Raw genomic sequence first — 24,880 nt, 5'->3', positions numbered from 1 at the left:
CGCGTGCTTAGAGCCTGTGCTCTGCAACGAGAGAAGCCACTGCAGTGAGAAGCCCGCGCACTGCAGCAAAGAGTAGCCCCCGCTTGCTGCAGCTAGAGGAAGCCCGCACACAGCAACGAAGACCCAATGCAGCCAAAAATAAATAAATACATAAATTTTTAAAAAAGAAATGTTAGGTATCAATAAATGAGTGAATTCTTTTGCTGAGTGGAGGAAAAAAGGAAGAAGAATTGTTTTAGAATCAGAATGATAACTTCAAGGAAAATGTTGTCAGAGGACACCACTGACCATTTAATGATATGTACTTTTTTTTTTTTTAAGTCTGAAACTCTTTAGAAACTGGGAAAGATACATGACATGTTCAGAGTTTACTTTCATGACATGTTCAGAGTTTACTTTCAAATTGGGACAGTTCTGTTAAATTGGCTTAGCAGATTTGACAGCAATCCATCTGCATACCAACTGGTGATCTGCAGTGCCTGTAACTAGGCCAAAGGTGAATTAATTCCCTACTAAGGAGGCTATGTGTTTGCCCACATGTGTTTTATGAGAAGATCTGGAGGTAGATGAAAAACTACAAATGTATATCAGTGCATGTTGCATATGTAAATTGGTATGTTCCCAAAAGTAGATTATAGCTTCAGCAATATGAACTTAAGTAATTCTTCACTTTTATATATAGAGTTAAAGACCCAAAGTATCTCTTTCGTGTTATATTGGAGAAGTAGAGACTGGTGAACAGACAGATTTTAGAACAGTGGTAAATGAGCCCAGTCTTGATTTGAATTACTACAAATGAGGATGAGAAATTTCCTTCCTTTCAGTACTGTTTCATGGCTCAAATGTTGCATTTGTCTTTAACAGCAATTGTACCAGACGTTAACAGACTATGATATTCGATTTTACATGTATGAGATTCTGAAGGTAAGAGAACCTTGAATACTAAATATCTTTAGATCTCCCCTTTGTTAAATAATCCAAATGACTGTAGAAAAGCCAGTGGGTTAACTTTGTAAAATATGGGGTTTGGGGGTCTGTTTATATAAATTTTAAATAAATTAGTAGCATCAGAATTCTTATGCTGATATAAAGGTTATGGAATAAGGGTCTAGTAAGAATATAATTTACAATGCTTTGGAAGGGGTATTTAGAAGAGAGGTGGGACTCCTTAACAAATATTTGTAATCTCTATCTTGCTCTTATGAAAGTTACAGTTAAATTGTCAAAACTTGTAAAAAAAAAAAAAAAAACTCCTGGTGTACTTTATTTTACTTAAAATTGAACAAGTAAAACAGTAAACTTTAACTCAGCCCTCAAAGGGCCATTGTCCTAAAGATTATGTAAATCTGTGCTTAGAGATTGGTGATTTAGAATGAACTTTGATTCCTGAAGTGGGATCACCAAATATATTGCTTCCAGTAGTCAGAAGATCAGCTTTATAGATAAGAAGATTGCTAAGAGTTGCCTAGTGTCTTACTAAATGAGGATTGACATAAAGCCTGCATTTGAACCTGAGAAGTATCCTGAAGAGACTAGGCCCGCAGAAATATTTGATCTTTCCATTGGCTCGTGCATTCTTGTGGCAAGCAGGACTTCCGAAAGTTAAGGATATGCTTGCCTAACCCTGGGAACCATAGGAACCCAAGTTGCCCTTCAGAAAGGACAAGAACTTGGCTAATGACATCAGCTGACTTGAAGGCCTGGATTAGCAAGCCCCAGAGGTTATGCCACTCACTAGTTTGAGATTGGACATGGTTTTCAAATTGGGTTTGATGTCATAAATCAGGAGTTGGCAAACTCCTTTACAAGGACAAATGGTAAAATACTTGGCTTTGTGGGCCATAAGGTCTTTTCTCACACTACTCACCTCTGATGTTGCAGCATGAAAGCAGCCACAGGCAACATGCAAACAAACAGATGTGGCTGTGTTCCAGTTAAGCATTCACAAAAACAAGCAGCAGGCCATATGTGGCCCATGGGCCGCGGTTTGCCGACTTCTACTGCATAGTCTTAGCTGCTAAAGAATTACTGTTCTTTGAATACGAGGTTTGTAGTACAGATCAGTTTTCTTCTTTTGAGGGACTCGTGTTTGTAAAAATAATCCAGGCTTTGGGTAAGGGGCAGAAAATGGAAGTCATGTAATGGGTGTACACTTTGAGTCTTTTTAACAAAAAGGATGTTGAAACAACTGTGCAAGAACAGGATTTGAAGTTTAGAGGCCACGCATGGGTTTGCACAAGTCTCTAAAAAATACCTGCGGAAGTGATTGTCCTTACTTTGACTCTCAGGAGTGTTGTGAGGCTAGAAGGAAAACTGTGGAGGAAAACGTAAGGGACTTTAACTAAAAAATCACTCTTATACAAGCTAACGCTTTCCTTTCTTACCTGTTCCTCCCACAGGCCCTGGATTATTGTCACAGCATGGGGATTATGCACAGAGATGTAAAGCCGCATAATGTCATGATTGATCATGAGCACAGAAAGGTAAAGTGATAGATGGACAAGTCTTATTTATCAACATGATAGAGTTAACAGCCCATCTTTAACATTTTATTCCTAGCATCTGTCATAGTCCGTGGTACTGTTAGGCACTTAATAAATATCTGATGAATGAATGAATGAACAAATCAGTGTGGAATCTACAATATGACATTAATGAACTTATCTATGAAACAGACTCACAGACACAGTGAACAAACTGGATGCCAAGGGGGAGGGGTGGTGGGGGAAGAATGGACTGGGAGTTTCTAGAATAGATAAATAACAGGGTCCTACTGTATAGCACAGGGAACTATATTCAATATCCTGTGATAAACCCTAATGGAAAAGAATGTATATATGTGTATGACTGAATCACTTTTCTTTACAGCAGAAATTAACATGACATTGTCAATCAACTAGAATAAAATAAATTTTTTAAAAAAATCACGATGATTAAAACATCATTCATTCATATTCCTATCAAAAAGAAAACAGATTAGTGTAGTGGGTAAAACATTAGTTTTGGCAGGGAACCTGGTTTCTAGTCTTATTTATTGAAAAACTACTCTCTTGGGAAATGCCTTCTCCTCATCTGACTCTTTTTTTTTTTTTTTTTTTTTAACCTATACAGTGGGTATACAAGTAATATTTGTCTTGCATGCCACTAGGTTATTGTGAGAATTAAGTGTGTACAGTTGTGAAATGGATGAAATATTCAGAAAATGCTGCTGCTTATTAGCAAGTATCATGAGGCCCCTGAGCTCTACAAGTACTTCTAATGAAAGCTGCAGTGTTACATTTCTGTTTTTTAAGGTGACCCAAGCCCACCTTTTATGCAGTGATGGCTCTCTGTTGTAGGCTTTGGGGATATAGATGATTTGTTCATTCAGTTAGTATTCTTTTAAGCACATACTGTGTAATAGGTATTGTTCTGGAGGCTGGGGATATATGTGTAAGACAAAAATAGATAAAAAATTCTTGTCCATAGGAGTTCACATCTGGGGGAGACTGGTAGGATAGAAAGTTAAAAGTGATGTGGAAGGGGCTTCCCTGGTGGCGCAGTGGTTGAGAGTCCGCCTGCCGATGCAGGGGACACGGGTTCGTGCCCCGGTCTGGGAAGATCCCACATGCCGCGGAGTGGCTGGGCCCGTGAGCCATGGCCGCTGAGCGTGCGCGTCCAGAGCCTGTGCTCCGCAACGGGAGAGGCCACAACAGTGAGAGGCCCGCATACCGCAAAAAAAACCAAAAGTGATGTGGAAGAAAAAATAAAACAGGAATAGGCAGTGGCAGAGGGTGTTGCAGTTTTAAACAAGGTGGTAAGGAGAAGGTTTCATTAGGAAGGTGACGTTTTGGAGAACACTTGAAGGGAATCAACCATGCAGTCTTGGGAAGAGGATATAGCAGATGCAAACCCCTGAGACAAGAATGTGCTTGGCGTGTTGGAACAGCACAAGGATAGAGCTGGGATAGAATGAACACGGGGAAGAGGGGAAGGAAAGGAGATCAGAGAGATAAACAGAACCAGATCATACAAAACCTGGAAGATCACTGTCAGGCCTTTTCTCCGAAGACACGGGTTTTGCAGGATTTGAGCAGAGGGTTGGTAAGTTCTCACTTGCGTATTTAAAAGTTCACTACGCATCTATTAGAACAGCTAAAGTAAAAAATAGTGACAGTTCCAAATACAGACAAGGATGCAGGGTAACTCAATCTCTCATACATTGCTGATGGGAATGTCAAGTGGCATACTCATTTTGGAAAATGTCAAACTATTGTTTTGTAGTTTGTCAGTTTCTTTAAAAGCTATAAACAATCCAGCAGTGACATTTATCCCAGAGAAACAAAGACTTAGGTCCACACAAAAACCTTCAGTGCATAAATGATTCATCAAACTCTGGTGTACCTATACCATGTAGTATTGTTACTAATTAGTAAGAACTATTGATAATGCAACAGCTTGGATGGGTCTCATGCTGAGTGAAAAAAAGCAGTCTCAAAAAGTTAAACTGATGGTTCCATTTCTATAATACTCTCAAAATGATAGAGTTAGAAAACAGGTTACCAGGGGTTAGAAAGTGAGAGGAAGGTATAGCACAAAGGACGTCTGTGGTGATGTCCTTTATCTTGTGGTGTAAACTATATGAAGCTGCACATGTGATAAAATTGTGTAGTACTATACACACACTTATGCATGTAAAACTGCTGAAAAAGAAAGGTCTCTGAATTGTCAGTTTCCTGGTTTTGATACTGTACTATAGTTACGTAAGATATTACCATCAAGGGAACTGGTGAAGGGTACACAGAACATCTCCAAATTCCTATGAATTTATAATAATTTTTAAATAAAAATACTTTTTAAAAGGATCATTCTGGTTCCTGTGTGGAGAATTGAGGGTAAAGTGAAAGGTAGACCAGTTAAGAAAAGTAGCTATTGCAGTAAATCAGAGATTGGTGATGGCATGGACCGGAGCAAGGGCAGTGGATGTGATGATATGGTCAGAATATGGTAGAGCCAACAGGATTTGTTGACAGATTAGACTTGGGGTGGAAGGGAGACAAGAGTCCAGGGTGAAAAGTTTTTGACCTGGGGCTTCTGTGGTGGCGCAGTGGTTGAGAGTCCGCCTGCCGATGCAGGGGACATGGGTTCGTGCCCCGGTCCGGGAGGATCCCACATGCTGCGGAGCGGCTGGGCCCGTGAGCCATGGCCACTGAGCCTGCATGTCCAGAGCCTGTGCTCCGCAATGGGAGAGGCCACAACAGTGAGAGGCCCGTGTACCGCAAAAAAAAAAAAAAAAAAAAAGTTTTTGACCTGAATGACAGGATAAATGGAAGGTAACAGAGGAGGAGGAATCTGTGGGAGAAACAGGTTTTGCAGGGAATTATCAGAGGTTTAGTTTTGAGATATCTGTTAGGTGATCACAGAGAGATGGCTGGTGATATGTGTGGGCTAGAGAGTATAAGTGGGAGAAGCAGAGATACTGTGTGTGAAGCCACAGACCAGAAATAGTCATCTGGGAATACTTATTGATAAGACAGGAAGCTCAGGGACAGCTCTAGAGCACTGATATTAAGAGGTTGAAGAGAAAGATGATAAAAAAAGTGATATTTCCTTTCATACCTTTTGTTATATTTCCCTTTGTTTACTAAAAGAAGACACTGAACCTAATTAACAGTGAACTTTTGGAGACAGTGCTGGAGCAGTCAGGCATTACTCAGACCCTACTGCTCACACTTCAAATCCTGGTCATGGTTTGCACACAAAGGGCAAATAGGTTGCCTTTTTTTTTTTTTTTTAATTGGGGTATAGTTGCTAAGGTTACCTCTTGTCCTTGCTACTACTGTTTCCACTTTCAGGATACATTTTGGTAAGAGCTGTTTTGTGTGGCTTTTCTCTTACTGCATTCACTCAGTAAATATTTTTAGGTTTTCTCCTGTGTACTGGGCATTACATTGAATTCTAAAAATTAGCAAAGGTGAATAAAACAGTCCCTACCCTCAAGGATCTTACCGTCCATATTTTTTTAAACGTTTTCTTCTTTACTCAGTTTTTTTTTAATAAATTAATTTTATTTATTTATTTTTGTCTGCGTTGGGTCTTTGTCGTTACGCGCAGGCTTCCTCTAGTTGTGGCAAGCGGGTTACTCTTCATTGTGGTGTGCAGGCTTCACATTGCGGTGACCTCTCTTGTTGCAGAGCACGGGCTCTAGGCACACGGGCTTCAGTAGTTGTGGCATGCAGGCTCAGTAGTTGTGGCTTGAGGGCTCTAGAGTGCAGGCTCAGTAGTTGTGGCACACGGGCTTAGTTGCTCCGCAGCATGTGGGATCTTCCCAGACCAGGGATCGAACCCATGTCCCCTGCATTGGCGGTAGATTCTTAACCACTGCACCACCAGGGAAGTCCCCAGTCCATCTTTTTTTAAAAGGTAGCAAACAAATATTCAGTAAAGAGCTGTAGGTTCTATTAAAGAAATTTATCTGAGGTTGGTTGGGTGGGGGGGCATATCAAAGACAATAGTTGCTTCTATTTGCATAATTAGAAAAGACTTCATTAAAGGAGCTAACTTAAATAACTCAAAAGATGAGGTGTTCACCACAGTAGGAGTCTATATTGAATAGTGGAGACATTCTAGTCAGATGAGCAGTTTAAGAAATTTGCAAGCAACCGCATAGCACAGGGAGATCAGCTCAGTGCTTTGTGACCACCTAGAGGGGTGGGATAGGGAGGGTGGGAGGGAGGGAGACTCAAGAGGGAAGAGATATGGGGACATATGTATATGTATAACTGATTCACTTTGTTATAAAGCAGAAACTAACACACCATTGTAAAGCAATTATACTCCAATAAAGATGTTTAAAAAAAAATCACTAAAAAAAAATTTGCAGAAGCACAGAATGAGATTGTATTTTTCAGGAACTGTAAGTCTCACTAGAGCAAAGGAATTAGATCCTGGAGAGAACCCTGTATGTCAAGCTAAGAAGTTTTATTTTCATCCTAAGTGCAATAGGTGGTCACTGAAGGGGTTTCAATAGAGAGTGACATGGCTGTTATTTTTAAAAAGATTAGTCTAGGGAATTCCCTGGGGGTCCAGTGGTTAGGACTCTGTGCTCTTGCTGCCGAGGGCCCGGGTTTAATCCCTGGTCAGGGAACTAAAATCCCACAAGCTGCACAGTGCAGCCAAAAAAAAAAAGAGTACTCTAATGGCAGTGTGAGGGGTAACTTAAAAGATAAAGTCACTCATTATTTATTATCTTTTTCTTTCAGCTACGGCTAATAGACTGGGGTTTGGCTGAGTTTTACCATCCTGGCCAAGAATATAACGTCCGAGTTGCTTCCCGATATTTCAAAGGTCCTGAGCTACTTGTAGACTATCAGGTGAGAAGAGGAGGGCAGATAAAATTTTGGCCCTTGTGTTTATTTTGCACATAATTTGCAAAAAATGTCATTTTGCACTTTTGAGTAGGCCATTTATGCACATCCATGGCTATCCCTTTTATATGAATGTAAAATATGAATCACTTCAGTTCATCTGCCACAACTTACGTTTGTATTGTCATAATGTCAGTAGAATATGAATAGATCTGCATTTGATCCTAACTGAAGAGAAAGACACACAGCTAGTTTGAGAATTGTAAGCTAGATTTAACCAACCTTAAAAGTAAACTGAAAAAAGTGTTCTCTTCTTAAATTATACCTAGATATAAAGACCTTCCCTCTACCAAAAAAGAAAAGAAAGCACTCTTCTCACGGAAACAAAATCCTTGGGAATACCTTTCCTGTCCCAGTCCTCCCAGGTGTTATTATCAGATACCTTAAAAAGTTCAGACTCTGTCCTAGAAATTCCTTTTCTGGGGTCTTGAGGATATAACCCTGAGTTCAAAAAACATTTTATACATAAAAATATTCTTTACAACATTATTTATAATGGTGAAAAACAGAACACTATCCTGTTGTAGGGGAAGTTAAAGATTAAATTCTGAAGCATTCATGCAATAAAAAAAAGATACACGTTAGAAGGTTTCCATAGGCTGACAATTGGGTTGTTCTTACATAAGTTAAGAAAGTCATTCAAAATAGTATGTACAGATTTAAAATGAGAGGGTGGGGGAGCATGGGTGGGAATGCACAGAAGAAAAACATGTTTTTGGTATTTGGACTTTAAGTCAGTGGAGTGGTTTGTTTTTAATAAAAAGCTTCTCTAAAAAAATTTGAAGTGACAGGATTCATTCTTGTCATTTCATGTGTGATGACGACATTTTCTTTAATGCAGATGTATGATTATAGTTTGGATATGTGGAGCTTGGGTTGTATGCTGGCAAGTATGATCTTCCGGAAGGAGCCATTTTTCCATGGACATGACAATTATGATCAGGTGATATATGTTGTTCCTATTAGGACATTTACTGGTCTTACCTAGTGACGGCCAGATCTGCTTACCCACTAGAAACTGCAGTGGATCTTGCTAAGATACAGAGGCCTGGTCCCCCCCCCACACCTGAGAGCTATTAAATTAATAAGTTAGAATCTGAGAGTGGGACCCTAGAGTAATTTTCAATTAATGACTTGTCGGCCAACCTGACATTGATCCTCAGATTGATGTCTTGGGAACTATTGGTTTAGCTTATTGAAATTAGAGTTTTTCCTTTGCATTGCTTGTTTAATTGTGAGATATACTTGTATATACATGTTTTAGGAAATATTTTACAATTCAAAGAATAATAGTTTAAAATATAGGATATTACCTTAGAATCTCCTAATGTGAGCTTTCATTAGGGTTAGGCATGTTTTCTCCAGCATGTTGGTTTATATGTGGTATTTCTGTGATCCTTTTGTCTCGTCATACGGATTGAGTTGATGTATGTCAGTAGAAATATAGATGGTATTTTTTATACTAGCTGCACTTCCCCTTGTAGATCAAGGGGCCATTTCATTCAAGGGAACCTGGAATGATTCTAGGGCCTTGTGGAAGGTACTGTTGCCTTGTTTGAGCACAATGACTTTTTAAATTAAATTTTATTTTGAGGTAATGTAAATTCATGTGAAGTTGTAAGAATTAATACAGAGAAATATGGTGTGCCTTTTATCCAGTTTCCCCCTAATATAACTTTTTGCAAAACTATGTACAGTATCACAACCAGGATGTTGATATCAATATAACCAAGGTACAGAACATCTCTGTCACCTCAAGGATCCTTCATTTGCCCTTTTGTAGTCGCACCAACTTCCCCTCCCCCTCTTTCATGCTTCTCTGTTGTAATCTCCATTTCTACAATTTTATCATTTCGAGAATGTTATATACATATGATGACCATTTTTCACATGAGTCGAAGAATACCATGTGAATTCAGTTAAAATCAGCAACTCTTTATCAGGTGCCATGTAGAATTGAGGAATATAGACAAAAAGAAAAAATAACCCCTCATCTCAAAAGTTCTTCATAGTCTATCTAGCAAGGGAACCAAACATATAAGAAAGTAAGTTACAGTAGTAAATGTCAGAGTAGAAGTGTAGACAAGATACAAAAGACAGTTGTAATGGGAATGAGTGGTCTGAGTATATGGGGTTGGGGGGGAGCTTCCCAAAGGAAGTGACATCTTCAGCTGGGTTTGTAAGGGGGAAAAAATAAGACTTCACCAGAAGGAAGGAAGCAGGTTATAAAGTGGTTTGCTTTTTCTGTTTGATACATTCACATCAGTAATAATTTAGGGAACGTTATGTGGAAATCCATTCATGTTGTGCAAAAAAATTTGAAGTAAATTGGGTGTAACATTCATACCTGTAGCCATGATGATCCCATTCTGTTAATTCAGTCATGGTTAATTGTTGATTTAATCATGTAATATGCTTTTGGTGTGGGTTTTGTCTTCTTCAATCCTAGTTGGTGAGGATAGCCAAGGTTCTGGGGACAGAAGATTTATATGACTATATTGACAAATACAACATTGAATTAGATCCACGTTTTAACGATATCTTGGGCAGGTAAGTCACAAAATAAAATCTTTGCATCTGTGCCTTAAGCAGTTTGGGTGTAAACTGGTACTTTGGATCCCCAGAATAGTTATGTTCTCTTTGCCAACACTGCTGAGGTATCTCTGGTCCACTGCTACAGAATGCTGCATAGGCAGGCCTGTGATAAAGCATTGGATTGAATGGCCATTTCCCCAGATTCACTTACAGGATTCTGAGTGTGGAGGTTGTAGTCAGAAGATTCCTGACTATGCAGAGTCTAGTAGAAGGGTTACAGTTGAGTCAGAAATCAAAACCTCCTGATTCAGCTTGCTTCTCTAAATGACAGAATTGTCTGTAAGAGAAAGAAATAGTCATAGAATAAGTACATGCTTCAAGACTGATGTGCAGACAACAGACTCTAAAAATAGTGACTAGACACAATACTAGCTCATTCACCACTTAACAGGAAGAGGTGAACTTTCTTGATACAAAGGCTTTTGCTGGCCAAGTGGCAGAGATGCCAGGAAAGGGGGTGTGGGGGATGGGGAGGGAGGCCTGGTTAGCCCAGCCACCTGGCCCTCCTTGCTGTGCAGGAGCATTCAGTCCTGTAAAGTAACCTGAATTATGTTTCATAAAATTGTGGGGACCCAGATTTCTCTTTTCTGCAACACTGCTATTTCCAGTCTCTCCAATTAGTTTTGTTGTCTCTGCAGTGGCAGAGCGGTATAAGACTAGTCTCTGGAGTTTTTATTTCTCTTGTGATTGGCTGGAATCCTAGCCACTAAGGAAAATGTAGGAGTGAAATGTTGGGCGCTTCTCTGCCCCTTGGTCCATTTCTCATTCCCCCTTTTGGCTTTGCAGACATTCCCGTAAGCGATGGGAACGCTTTGTCCACAGTGAAAACCAGCACCTTGTCAGCCCTGAGGCCTTGGATTTCCTGGACAAGCTGCTGCGGTACGACCACCAGTCACGGCTCACCGCAAGAGAGGCCATGGAGCACCCCTATTTCTGTGAGTCCAGCTGTTCAGTCCACAGAGCCTGTGCAGGCCTGCCCAGTAGATTGTACCAGGCAGGGGAGAATATATGCTGTGAAGGAAGCTCTGGGCCCAGAGCCCTACAGAACAGAATTGGAATTCCAGCCTCCTGTACTTAGCTTGCTGCAAAGTTACTTCACCCACAATGAGCCTTGGTTTCTTCAGTGGGGACCATGATTGTTGAGAGGATTCTTAGCTAACAGAGTACCTGACTCATGATCACTGCTAAATAAATTGCTTTTCTTACTGTGTGGGTGACACTTCTCAGTGGCTAGTCTGGAGTGGTTGGATTAGAACATACAGCCCTATATCTGTCCTGTCTCTTGTTAATCATTTGTTGGAGAGAGCCAGAAAGGCTTGAAAACCTTATTGTATGAACACCTTGACCTAGGTTGTGAGTATAGCTAACTACTGTCATGAGTGAAAATGCCACTTAGCTGCACGCATCCTCACTGTGTTGGGTTGTTCCTTGGGGAGTGGTGGGATGGTATTTTAGTGAATCAATTACACTCTTGCTCAGTCTCCTGTACCTGAAGCGGACTGAAAGGCTGATGGAGATGTAGAGTGAAGTCTGTGGTCATAGCACTAATTTGCACAAGCCTGTAGTTTTGGCCTATTTGGCACCAAGCTGTGAACTGCAGTAAAACCAATTCACTCTGATAATATATTTCTGTCTGGGTAACGGTAGATTGTATTATGTCATTAAACTCTAACAGGATTGGTTTTGTTTTAAATTAGCTCTACTATGGATAATTACCTCCTTTTCCTACTATTTAGTTTAGTAGTTGGCCTTTACCACAGTTTGACAGGAAAGATAGTTCTATTTTGTATTACTTGTTCAATTCATAGTGGGCAGTTGACGCCTTAATTCTATTACTAAGGGAATAATATGGAATACAAATAAAATGTAAAGAATGAGGATGACTGCTTTAAGGCCCCAGCCCATTAGTTTAATCCTTCAAGCATAACAGAATCTAACCTTTTTGTCTCTTTTCTAGACACTGTTGTGAAGGACCAGGCTCGAATGGGCTCATCTAGCATGCCAGGGGGCAGTACGCCTGTCAGCAGCGCCAATATGATGTCAGGTCAGTTCATTGGTAAATTTATTTTTTAAAAAAAAGATAGAAGTCAGTTACCATTCTTAATTTTGCTCCCTCTTTGTGACCTGATTTCAGTGGCCCTCCCTCTTCTCTATAATGATTACCTTATTGACATACTGACCTGTATGGCTCTCCCCACCAGGTTTCAGGGTGCTTTTGAAACCTGGTATACCTTAATGGCCCTGCCTTGAGTAAGAGTATCAACAGTCTCTTCTAGGCCAGAATCACAAAAATTATTTGGGACTTGAAAGTCTCAACAAGCCATGAAGAGTAAAGAGATCCTTTCATCTCACAGGTTAGACTGACAGTAGGTGATGCTGTCCTCAGAAACAAGATGAAGAAAATGAGGGAGAGTAGAGATGGGGTTTGTACATGGGTATATATGCATATAAGAATGGTTCTTGGGCTTCCCTGGTGGCGCAGTGGCTAAGAATCTGCTTGCCAATGCAGAGGACACGGGTTCAAGCCCTGGTCCAGGAAGATCCCACATGCTGCAGAGCAACTAAGCCTGTGTGCCACAACTACTGAGCCTGCACTCTAGAGCCCGCAAGCCACAACTGCTGAAGCCTGTGCGCCTAGAGCCCGTGCTCCGCAACAAGAGAAGCCATTGCAATGAGAAGCCTGCGCACCGCAACGAACAGTAGCCTCTGCTTGCTGCAACTAGAGAAAAGCCCGCGCGCAGCAACAAAGACCCAACACAGCCAAAAATAAAATAAATTAAATAAATTAATTTAAAAAAGAATGGTTCTCTGAGTTTTTCCAGAGCAACTACAGTGTGCCTAGTAAATTATAATGGTTTATATGAAATTATCTTTAATGTTGTTGAGTCATTATGATTTAGAGCGAGTTTTTACCCAGAAGGAACCACAGTTACCCAAAAGAAACCATAGGCCTGTCCCCTAAGAATTATATATGTGGGCAGCATCCACATGGATATACTCGTGATTGTGAGGGCACTTAACTCAGACACCCTCAAAGAATTGCTGTTGTCTGAATTCTTTTTTTAAAGAACTAGCTGCCATCTAGAGTATATCCTCTGGGTATCATGCCAACGTGCAAAATTATATATGTCCAAGGTTACTCATTCTAGCCTTATCTGTAATCAAAGAACATTAAAAACAGCTCCGTGTAGAGTAGGGAATTGATAAAATGAATTACAGGGCATCCATTCAGTGGAATGCTATGTGGCTAGAGAAAAGAATGAGTGTTTCGTGTTCTTGTCTAGTTTCAACTCCAAAGTAGTAATGTGAAATGAAGAAAGCAAGATGCAGGACCATGTCCAAGACCGGGATTGGGCAAGAATATATAATCACATTCTTATGTGTGATTCTTATATGCATATTTTTATAAAATTATATTTAAGTATATACATAAAATATTTCTGGAAGGATACACCCCAAAAGTGGTGCCATAGGGCCTCCCTGGTGGCGCAGTGGTTGAGGGTCCGCCTGCCGATGCAGGGGATACGGGTTCGTGCCCCCGTCTGGGAGGATCCCATATGCCGCGGAGTGGCTGGGCCCGTGAGCCATGGCCGCTGAGCCTGTGCATCCGGAGCCTGTGCTCCGCGACGGGAGAGGCCACAACAGTGAGAGGCCCGCGTACCGCAAAAAAAAAAAAAAAAAAAAGTGGTGCCATAAGTTGGCCAAGTGACAGGACAAGGGAGAATTCTCACTGTATACTCTTCTCAGCTATTTTTGAGTCATATAACTATATTAGCTATTCAGAAAATATATAACATTTTGAAAATGTAAAGAACCAGCTGATTGAGGGCAGTCTAACAGGTAATCTGATCATGGGTGGAAGAAACTAAATGGAAGTAAATCCTAAAACACTATTTTAGTTTACAGATGAAAAATGATCCTTTCTGCACTGAAAATGCTGGCTAACAAGGGAAGGTGGTCATGAGCATGAGCTTTGACTCCAGCCTTCTACTGTTCAGTTCATAGTGACTAGCCACATGTGGCTATTTATATTAACTGAAATCAAATAAAATTTTAAAATCAGTTGCTTAGCTACACTAGCCACATTGCAAGTGCTCAGTAGTCACATATGGCTAGTGGCCATCACGTTAGTACAGATTACAGAGCATAAAGTTTGGTTGGACATGCTGCCCTAGACAGGCTTGGGTTGGAATCCAAGCATAGATGCCACTTACTAGCCATGCACCTTGGACAAACTGCTTAAACTCTCCAAACTTAGATTTATTTACCTGTCTACTAAATTTATTGGAGCTTGTCATTTTAATTTGTGAAGATTTAATTTGAAATTAGATTTACTTTGTAAAAATCTAAGGAGAGGCCTTTAATAAAATGAGAATTTGTGTCACTTTTGCGATAGGTGCTCTGAAAAACTGGTGACTAAGATTTCCGTGCTTAGTGTCTCTAGCTCACTGTCAGCTGTTGTCTTTCAGGGATTTCTTCAGTGCCAACCCCTTCACCCCTTGGACCTCTGGCAGGCTCACCAGTGATTGCTGCTGCCAACCCCCTCGGGATGCCTGTTCCAGCTGCCGCTGGCGCTCAGCAGTAATGGCTCCTTCTGTCTCCTGATGCCTGAGCAGAGGTTGGGGAGTCCACTTACTCCCTTGATGCAGCTTACGCCTGGCGGGGAGGGGTGAAATACTTCAGAAGCACCGTGTCTGAACCGTTGCTTGTGGATTTATAGTAGTTCAGTCATAAAAAAAAAAAAAAAAAATTACAATAGGCTGATACTCTTTTTTTTCTTTTTTTTCTTTCTTTTTTTTTTAACTCGAACTTTTCATAACTCAGGGGATTCCCTGAAAAATTATCTGCAGGTGGAATATTTCACGGACAAATTTTTTTCTCCCCTTCCAAATTCAGTTCCTCATCACTAAAGAACAAAGAAAAACCAGCCTCAATTCTGGCTGCTGCGTTTGGGTGGAGATTTCTTCCCATGCCCACCATTGCTCCCCTACCATCCCATACTTTGAGGGGTTTGTATTTCACGCTCTCCTCCGGAGATTACAAAAATGTAGTCTCTTGAAGGGAGGTGGGAAGGAAGGAGGAAGGAAGGACCCAACCTATAAGAGCAGTGTACTGCTAGTCACTTATATCACTTTACTCCAAAAGTGCTTCAGTGGGGTTATACTGGTGAATCTAGTGGAAATGTGTCTTAGTTACACTGAGATGCTGAAAATCTACCCAAAGTGCAGACAGGTCCTGAAAACGTCTGTTCAGTATGAATCATGTCTTGACCTAACCTAAATCCAACTCACTTATAATTTAGTTTCAGTTCAGTTTCACACTTCAATACCGTCCCTCCCAGGCTCCTTCCCTTGGTCCTCTTCCCCTTTCATCTCCCAACTTGCTGGTAGGAGGGGGAAGGCAACATCTTTTTCGGGTTTCTTTGACTTGGCCCTTTTGAATTCAGTTAGTTACTGGGTATAATTATTTTTTACAAAAGAAAAAAACATTGTCTATGTTGGTTTCATGCTAGCAACTCTTGAAGAGCTCATGAGAGATGCGGCCACTGCATTTTATTTTAAGCTTTCTACCTTCTTTTCCTCCTACCTTCCCCTTCCCTCACATGCCATCCATTGAGCAGACCTGCCCCTCAGTCTTGTAAATGGACCTGAGAGGTAGGAGCAGGGCCACTATCTCCAGTGAAACTGAAATGGTAGACCTGGAATTGTGGGAAAACTAAACTCTCTTGTTACAGCCCTGCCACCCCTTGCTGTGTGTATATATATAATACTTTGTCCTTCATATGTGAAAGATCCAGTGTTGGAATTCTTTGGTGTAAATAAACGTTTGGTTTTATTTATCAAGGTTAGATTTAAGTTCCCTGTGTAAAGGTCTCGCTGGGTGGGTGGCTCACGTTCACATCTGAGGGGCCTGCAGCCCTGTACCGTGGAGGCTTCCCAAGGCCCCCATTTTTATACAACCCTCGTTCAACCCATGGTACCGGGCAGGCAGAGAGGCCTTAAAAAAGCTCCACAAGCCAAAGCGTCTCTGGGGATTAAGGATCCTTTGCCATAAATTCATTTTGTGTCTCAGCAGTGCAGGGATTGGGGATGGGAAAAGTCGCCAGTTTTTGTGTGTTTGTGTGTGTAAAGTGGATTTTCCACTGTAATCCAGCCACCTAAGTTTATCAGGTGCTTCACTGAGGAAGCCTAGTTTTTTAAGCACAATAGCAAAACCATCAGCTCTGTATTTTCTCCTGTTGCTTCATTACCATAGCTGCTTGTGGGGACTAGGGAAAATTCTTCCAACATATTTTAAGGCCTGAAGTCTTAGTTCCCCATTCTCCTACCTTTATAGATTCACAAGTCTTTCTCACCTGGGCGTCATAGATAAACATAATTGTTTGAGGAGTTGAATTTAATGAACTTATCTAACTTTGTAACCCATCTTAGCTCTAGTAACTTTATCAAAGGTGGTGGCTTTAGTGAATATAATGGTAAACTTTAGAGGAAGCTAAAGCCTCCTTTTATAATGCTTCTCAACCATAGGGAAAACATTCTGACTCTGTGGCAGGGTGATCTCCTTCGTGGCCACTTACAGTGGATATTTATTGTTCTCGACCCTGTTATGCCCTAGAATGCTGTGGGGGTTACCATGTTGAATTTGTGCAGAACCTCAAAGCACCAGATGTGCCAGAGATGCAGTTTGAGATTATGTTTGCACTGGATTGTGATTTGAACAGGACACTTATGACTGATGAATTATTTCTTTTGAGGTGGGGAGGAGGGCTGTAAATCAAGACTTCACATCCCACCCTTGTAGCTCAGAGAACCTAGGTGTAGCTGAGGCTGATGTGGGGAGCTGCAAACAGCTGGACCTCCTGACATGCATCAGACCTTGCAAGAAACGTAAGGTGAATGCAGAGGACTCTGAGATGCCACCCAAGAGCCTTTTAAAAGAAATAGAAGTATTTAAAATGCTACTTAAGGAGTCACTGCAGAAGCATGAAAAAAACAAAAAGACCCAATTGGGTGGGTGGGTGGGGGGCAAGGGTTTACAGAGTAACAACTTCTGTGTTGTTGTAAATTACCTCATCTGTACCTTGTATTGGGACACTTCATTTCTCAGCACTACCTGCGTCTGCAGTGATTAGATGGCAGGAAATGGAAAGCCGATCTAAGACAGTTGTGTTGGCAATTACTCTGAAAGGTTCTTTAAGTCTTTTCTTAACTTTGTTTGAAGTGCTCCCTCCCCCCTTTTAAGTTTGAAGTCATAAGTTCCCCCTCCCCACCTTGATGATTTATTGGTTGTAATTGTATTGCATTTGGTATAACTAAAACATAACTGTGCTGGGAAGAAGTTGTGCCATGAAGGTCTTTAGTTTTTTTTTAATAAAAACATTTAAACAAATGAAAAGTCCCTGCAGCCTGAGCAATATGCTTCTCCAACCGACACCGTGTGTGTGATAGATGGCTTAGTTCTCAAGTGCTTTGAATTTAATACTGGGCTGATGGAGTTGTGAAGTGGGATGAATTAAGGTTGGTTGAGGACCACTGAAGTGTAGGACATTGAGATACAGTGAAGAGAGCATGATGTTGTTGCTAAACAGGACTGGTTTCATCCTGCCCTCGTCACATACTTGGCTACTTGGCAAGTTACTTCTGAATCTGTTTCATCATCTATAAAATGGAGCCACTGCTTCTTTGGGATTAAATGAGAGTAAATGTCAAGTGTCTGGCACCTGTTATGCCCTTGTTCAACCTAATACCCCTGGCCCCTGGTATGGGGGATTAGTCCTTGGCCCTGACTTTGCAAGTAATTCACAGTATGATCTCTCCTCTGGCTCTCTTGGGACCAGTGTGTGTTCAGTCAGGGGAGTCTGGATGAGATGTCTTCTGAGTTCCTTTTCAGCTCTGACACTGATTTTAGAAAGTTTGAGTTGGTGCGTAAATACAGAGGTCCATGGAGACAGTTGGTTTGTTAGCAGAAAAGACCAGTGCTCAGTGAATGGCAGTAAGCCCTGTGGAAGGTCAGCCTTGGAGAGACCTCCAGGGCAGGAGGCAACGTGCAGTCTTGGTGCCTGGAATGAAAGTATGCTGGTGAGCAAATGGGAACATATTTGGCAGCTTTAATAGAAACTACCAAAAGGGCTGGTAAAAGAGGTGAAACAGAGTTTACTTGTTTATTAATGTCAAATGAGTAAATTCTACAACAGTATATACTTGAATTTTCATTTATTCTTTCTCATTTAACAACAGTTGAAAAGTTGAAAGCAGGAAATGCTGTTATCCCGAATTCTTAGTTTCCTTTAAATGTTCAGTGCATCCACATGTTAATGATATTGGGAGTTGAGAAGTGTGGTTTAGATAAAAGGAACCATTGTGTAATATCTTATACCTGAAATGCCTAACTTACATGAACATTAATTTCTCACATTTACTCTTATTTTATCCATGAGACAGATAGGAAGATTAACTTGTTAGAGTGGGCCTATTAGAGACAGAGGAATATATTTTGTAAAATTAGATCTTCAGGGTATGGCTAATTACTGTAGTCCTAAAGTAGTAGAGAAAATTGTGGGTTGGTTGACAGATTTTGAATTTTTTATTTCCTCTCAATCTTTAAATTTCATCGTTTCACCTGTTGTCAAGTGTGGTTACAATTAGAACTGACCTTTTGAGTATCTCTTGAAAAAATCTAGTTCTGTCACCACTCCCACCAGCAGATTTCTCCTGAGATTAGAATTGGGTTTGAGTAGTTGTTTAATCTTAACAGTCCTTGCCTGTACTTCCCTGCTGGTAATTTCCTCCTCCCTTGTGCTGATTGATGCTCCATCCTATGTAAAAGTCACCTCTCTCTGCTTCCCCCACTGCCGTCACTACCCCTGCGCCCTTTTTCCTTATAACACCTGACCTTATGTTACTTTTGTCTCTCTCCCCACCTGCATGTAAAGTCCCTGATGACCTTGGATGTCTTACTAATCTGTGCATCCTCATAAAACCCTTTTTTTTTTAAGTGTGTTAATATCCTTTAGAATTGAAGAGGATCAAATGGAGTAGCACAAGGAAAATGCTTAGCACCATACCAGGCTCATAACAGATGCTCAATAAATAGTAATTCCATCCTCCACTCCCAGTTCCACCTTCCCCCTCCTCCACACACAATAAGTTAATGGGAGTATTGTTGAATAAAGAACATCTCAAGATGAGAAGAGCCTTGTTCATAGATGTGCAGCTATAATTATAAGCCACAGGCCAGACTGGATTAACATGACAAAATGTTTATTAATGTTTACTTATTTATTTAAATTATTTAATAATTTAATGAGCCCTTGGTGAAATCTTGAGTGGCTGAAGGCTGAGCAACGGTCCTGACCAATTCAGTAGAATTAGGCGCTACAGTATCCCTGCTTTCCACCATTGGTATATAACAATGTGGAATTCAGGCTGTTCTCCAAGTAGAACAGATACATAGAGGGTGTCACAAGGCAGTCTGGTTCTGGAGTCAATGTGGACAAGTGCTTTCTAGATTTCATAACTCTCCTATGGTTCTGTGCTAAATTTAACCACTTCAGAGAAGCAACCTAGTAGAACTCTAAATGCCCTGGTTCTGAAAAGAGTTATGTCTGGCTGTGTAGTTTTGGCTCAGTAATTTAACCTCTCTGAATCTTCACAACTGACTTAACTTATTATTGTAAAACATTTTAGATGTACCAAGTTGTAAAGAGGCTGTAACACAGCCATGAACCCACTGCCCAAGTTAAGTCTATATTACCAGTACAGATGAAGCCCCTTTTGCCCCTCTTCTCTTCCTCCCTGCCCCAGAGGTTCTAATATCTTCTTCATATGTAAAATTGGGGTGTTAATACCTATTTTACAAGGTGGTTATAAGATTAGATGATAAATGTTTGGAAAGTGCCTGGCACACAGTAGAGTTGGGCTAAATATTCACTTCCACTCTGAATTGTATAGTTGTGCAGGTTACGTGCAGAAAAAGGTGCCATGTCTATAGGAATGCCATAGACTTGTGCATTTATTTCTACAGTTTTACAGTAGATGGCAGTAAAATATCTGGTTCTAGAAGAAAAAAATCCATGCATTAGATATGACAGGTTTTCAACAGATGCAAGTTGTTTCTAATTTCCATGAAGGCCAGCATTGCCCTGTTCTCACCCCCTCTCACTCTTCTCCTCTAAGATTCTATCACTCTTATCTCCTCTGAATTTTTAATTTCTCTACTGAAAGCCAAGTATTTTTGCACTATGGCAAATTACAGTCTGGATTTGCCTCCCTGTGGTCATAATCACCAGAGATTCTTAGTGGTCTCAGTGTAAGAAGCTCTTCCCCAGGCACCTCCAGATGGGAGTTTATGGGATGGACAATCCCTTTCTTAGAGAAGTTCCCGAGGGGATTGGGTATTTCTGAGTCAGCTTTACTCTTGCATCATCTGCTTTGACAGAATTTTCTTGGCTCCTCTAATAGTGAAAAGCAGCAGCAGCTGGCAGTTGGTTTCCTGATTTCACCCTGTGAGTGAGAGTCTCGGCTATAGCTTAAACATTTGTAGACTTATCTAGAAAGGGAGGACTTTGCTTCTCTGTGTTGAACAGTTCTGGGAACTCCACGGTGAACTTCCTATGAAGAAGCCTGAATACCCACAGCTCTCCACACCTCATTCTGTTCCCTGCTCACCCACTCAGCTCTGTTCCCTCAGCCCAGAATCAGAGTTTCTTATGGACTCATCTTCTTGACTGGTCTTTCCAGAATTCATTTGTTTATACAATATGCCCCTCAACAGTGTTGATGTCTGTGAGCCTGGTCCTATGCTAAACACTGGAGATTGGGAGAGATGAGACGCAAGACCATGGGGAAATGTGTTATTGTCAAGCAGAAAGGCAGGAAACAAATTGTTCCCCAGGAAAAATCATATTGCTAGTCAGCATGGTGGATTGAGCTAACTCAGATAAGTACCCACCTCCTGCTCCAAATATGTGAGGATGTTGACTGACATAATTTACTTTCAAATAAATAGCCAATTTCAAAGAAAAAAGTGGAAATTCCCAGGTGGCAGAAAGGAAGACAGCATTCATCCTGAAGGTAAGTGGGTATTGAAGTCACAGTGGGCCCCCGACACCAGGCTTGGATACAGATGGGCCTCAGAGCATAGGGGCTAAGGTTTGAATGCCCCCAGGGAGATAGGAGACAGCCTCAGTGCCTTTGAAGGTAAAAACAAAGAATCCCCTGGCACTTGAAAGAAAAGGCTGCTTCCAGGTAAAAAGGTTAGAGGAAAACAAAATATTAGCTGTAGTTGCTTCTGGGAAGGGAGTTTGTGATGTTGTACAAAAACTCCTTAGGAAGAAGTCCTGAACTCTTGGGGGAGGAAGAATGGTCAGGAAAGCCTTCCCAGAGGAGGGACTGCTGGAGCTGGCTTGAGAGAGGTCCAGCCTTAGCAGGTTCGAGCTGCCAGAGCCCACACTTGCCATCAGAACCCATGTCTCTTGCTTAGTTCTGCTTCCTGGACTGCCTTTTCATAGCTGTGCTTCCAGGAATCCCTGTCCAGGTTTCTAATCAATCATTATAGATAAACTTTCTTTCTCTTGCTTTTTGCTCTCTGGTCCTTTCAACAAAAAACATTTATCCTCACACAGATCTCTAGGTCAGCTATAGTTCAACTGATCTAAACTGGTTCAACCAAGCAGCTCTGCTTCAGGTTGAGGATTGACTGGGCTGGACTAGGCTCCTGTGTTGATTGGTTTCAGGTTTGCTCCATGTAGTTCCTTCTGGGTCCCATGCCGAAGTTGCGGCAGCTACCCGGGGCATGTTCTGGTGGATTGCTGGGGCACAAGAGGCCAAAGGACAGACACCAAGCCAGAGAGAGATCCAAGAAGCTCTAAGAACACCAAGCAAATTTATACACAACTAGGCATATCATATTCAAAATGCTAAAACAGAAGACAAAAATCTTAAAGGCAGCTCAGAGAAAAAAATGACACATTGCATACAGAGGAAGCTAAGAATTATCAGAGACCATGCAAGCTAGAAGACAATGGAGTGACTTTAGCGCTGAAGGAAAAATAAAACAGTCAATTTATAATCCTATACCCACTGAAAATATCTTTCAAAATGAAGAAGAAATAAAGCTTCTTCTCAAAAACTGAGGAAATATGATTTAATTGCCTTAAAAAAATAATTGAAGTCTAAAGTAGGAGGTCTTCAAACTTTCTGTAAAGGAGCAGATAAATAGTTTAGGTTTTGCAGGTTATATGATCTCTTGAAAGCAATCTACTGTTGTGGCATGAAAGTCTTAGACAATAGGTAAATGAGCATGGTTGTGTTTCAGTAAAACTTTATGGACTCAGATTTGGATTTCATATAATTTTTAGGTGCCGCAAATTATTCTACTTTGATTTTTTTGCCAATAATTTAAAATTGTAAAAGCCATTCTTATTAGCTCATGGGCCATACAAAAGCAGTCAGTGAGCTGGTCTTAGCATGCATATGGGTCATCCTTTGCTGGCCCCAGGTCTAAAGCAAAAATACTAGCAATGAATTGTGTATTTATAGCATATGTTAAATTTTTTAAATATGAATAAATGAATTGATATATCCATATGATGAAATACTAAACAATAAAAAGTAATAAACTTGATACGTGCAACAACATGGGTCAATCTTAAAATAATTATGCTGAGTGAATGCCAGACAAAAAAGACTACATACATTCCAACCATATAATATTCTAGAAAATGCAAACTAGTGACAGAATGTAGTTAAGCGGTTGTCTGCAAGTGTGAGGTGAGGCAGGGTTCCGGGTAGAAGGGGAAGAGAAGGAAGGATTTCAGAAGCAAAGCAAAGCACGTGACAACAGCATGGAGAACAGAAGGGAGGAAATGGGAATCTACAGTTGTGAGGTCTTTATACTCTCCATGAAAGCAGGATATTTGAAGGAAAATTGGTTAATTTAAAATGCGTATTGTAAACCCTAGGGCAATCACAAACTAATCTCCACCTCTTGCCCACTCTCAGTCCCAGGTTTGGGGACTTTTCTTGGAAATTCTGAGACAAGGGCGATTCAGCTATATTTCACAGGGTCAGATGCAGAAAGTATGTGAGAGCTGGGGCTGCCAGAGTCATATTATGAACCCAGGGCCTGTGGGAGAATGCAGTCAACATGAAGAAATGGGCAGCTGAGAGATAGAGGGGACGCAGAAGGGCAAGAGCTTTTCAGTTACGTGAGCCAGTAAATCTTTTTGCCTGTGCTTTTTTTGGGGGGTCGGGGGGTAAAATTTTCCGTCGCTTGCTGTTTAACAAAATACCACAAATTGATTAAAGGCCTACAGGAGAATATCTGCTGCTTTGAATGTCTCCAGGTAAGGCCTGCATCTTCTTTTAAAGCAGTGGTCCCCAACCTTTTGGGCACCAGGGACCGGTTTCATGGAAGACAATTTTTCCACGGACCAGTGGGGAGGGATGGTTTTGGGATGATTCTAGCACATTAAATTTATTTATTGTGCACTTTATATATTACAGTGTAATAATAGAAATAATGAAATAATTATACAACTCACCATAATGCGGACAGGAGGCGGAGCTTAGGCGGAAATGTGAGCGATGGGGAGCAGCTGTAAATGCAGATGAAGCTTTGCTCGCTCACCCACTGCTCACCTCCTGCTGTGCGGCCCGCTTCCTAACAGGCCATGGACCAGTACCGGTCCATGGCCCAAGGGTTGGGGACCCCTGTTTCAAAGGACTTGATCGATTAGGTCCACCCAGGCCAATCTTTCTTTTGACTACAGGGTCAACTGATTTGAGACCTTCATTACCTCTGCAGAATCCTTTCATCTTTGCCGTGTAACATCACTGGAATCATGAGACTGAGATCCCGTGATAGTCACAAGACCTGCCCACACTCAAGGAGAGGGAATTAATTAGGCATGTATACCATGGGGTGGGAGTCTTAGGGACTGACTTAGAATCCTGCCTGCCAGAGTGACCTAAGATGCCCCTGTGCCCTGCACTCAATCATGAATCTCTTGGTTTCTGGGATTTTCCATGTTCTCTCAGATTTCTAGGTTGCCCTCTGTCTGACCTCTTTTCACTTGGCTTTGCAATTGCCTGTTACTTGTCTTCCCCTTTAGAAGTTGAGCAACTCAACATTTGTCACTACGGCTCACCTCATAGCCTAGCACTGGTTTGGGCCATAAACATTTGTATGGATCAGCGGAGGTGATTCTTATTGGAGATAAGGATTAATCTAGATGACATCAAAGACCACATTCAATGCTAAAAAATTCGTTAATTCACCCTGCTGACTCCATCCAGTCCAAACTCTTTGAATATGGTTTAAGAGGTTCTGTCTAACTTGTCCCTGCACACTTCTCTGCCCTCACTAGTGTCAAAGTTCACGTTGTCTTTCATGCTGTGCTCTAAGAACACTAAACCACTTGTAGTTTCTAGACTATGATTTGCTTTCTGTTAGCTTCAAGATGGTGCCTGTGCTATTTTCTCAGACTAGAATGCTCTTCCCTACATCAACTGACCTACATCAATTGACTACAAATGTTCAACGGAACTTAATTGACTCAGTTTATGAATGGTACTGTTACCAACCCAAACTTGGGTCTGGTTGCCCGTGCACAGTAAAGCCAATCTACCGACACCAAGTTGTGGTGAAAGAAAGTGCAGCATTTATTGCAGGGCGCCAAGCAAGGAATCCAGGCAGCTGGTGCTTAAAAGACAAATTCCCTGATGGGTTTCAGGGAAAGGATTTTAAAGACAGGGTGAGGGAGGGGGGGTGTGCAGTGCTTGATCAGCTCGTGGACATTCTGATTGGTTGGTGAGATGATCGGGAGTCAACATCATCAACCTTTTAGTTCCAGCTGGTCTATGGACAGCATACAGTTA

General features: G+C 41.2%; 1 protein-coding gene across 7 annotated transcripts in view; it reads left to right on the top strand.

The window, feature by feature from the left end:
• Positions 1–17,396, top strand: part of CSNK2A1 (casein kinase 2 alpha 1) — a 55,735-nt gene extending 38,339 nt beyond the window's left edge. For 6 of the 7 annotated variants that reach the window (XM_082645075.1, XM_082645071.1, XM_082645072.1 and 3 more), the window contains 8 exons: positions 865–924; positions 2,400–2,483; positions 7,242–7,352; positions 8,248–8,349; positions 9,856–9,956; positions 10,788–10,936; positions 11,959–12,045; positions 14,471–17,396. In XM_082645075.1, coding sequence (XP_082501201.1) covers positions 865–924; positions 2,400–2,483; positions 7,242–7,352; positions 8,248–8,349; positions 9,856–9,956; positions 10,788–10,936; positions 11,959–12,045; positions 14,471–14,586 — 810 coding nt within the window. In that variant the 3' untranslated portion in view covers positions 14,587–17,396. Of the gene's footprint in view, positions 1–864; positions 925–2,399; positions 2,484–7,241; positions 7,353–8,247; positions 8,350–9,855; positions 9,957–10,787; positions 10,937–11,958; positions 12,046–12,510; positions 12,772–14,470 lie in introns of those variants that run through there. The other variant, XM_082645077.1, reaches the window with a different exon arrangement.
• The last annotated feature ends 7,484 nt before the right edge of the window (positions 17,397–24,880 follow it).

The sequence above is a fragment of the Mesoplodon mirus genome, assembly GCF_964341445.2.
Source record: "Mesoplodon mirus genome assembly, chromosome: 15".
NCBI lineage: Eukaryota > Metazoa > Chordata > Mammalia > Artiodactyla > Ziphiidae > Mesoplodon > Mesoplodon mirus.
Note: the sequence above shows the minus strand (reverse complement) of the source record. Positions and strands in the feature narration are given on the sequence as shown.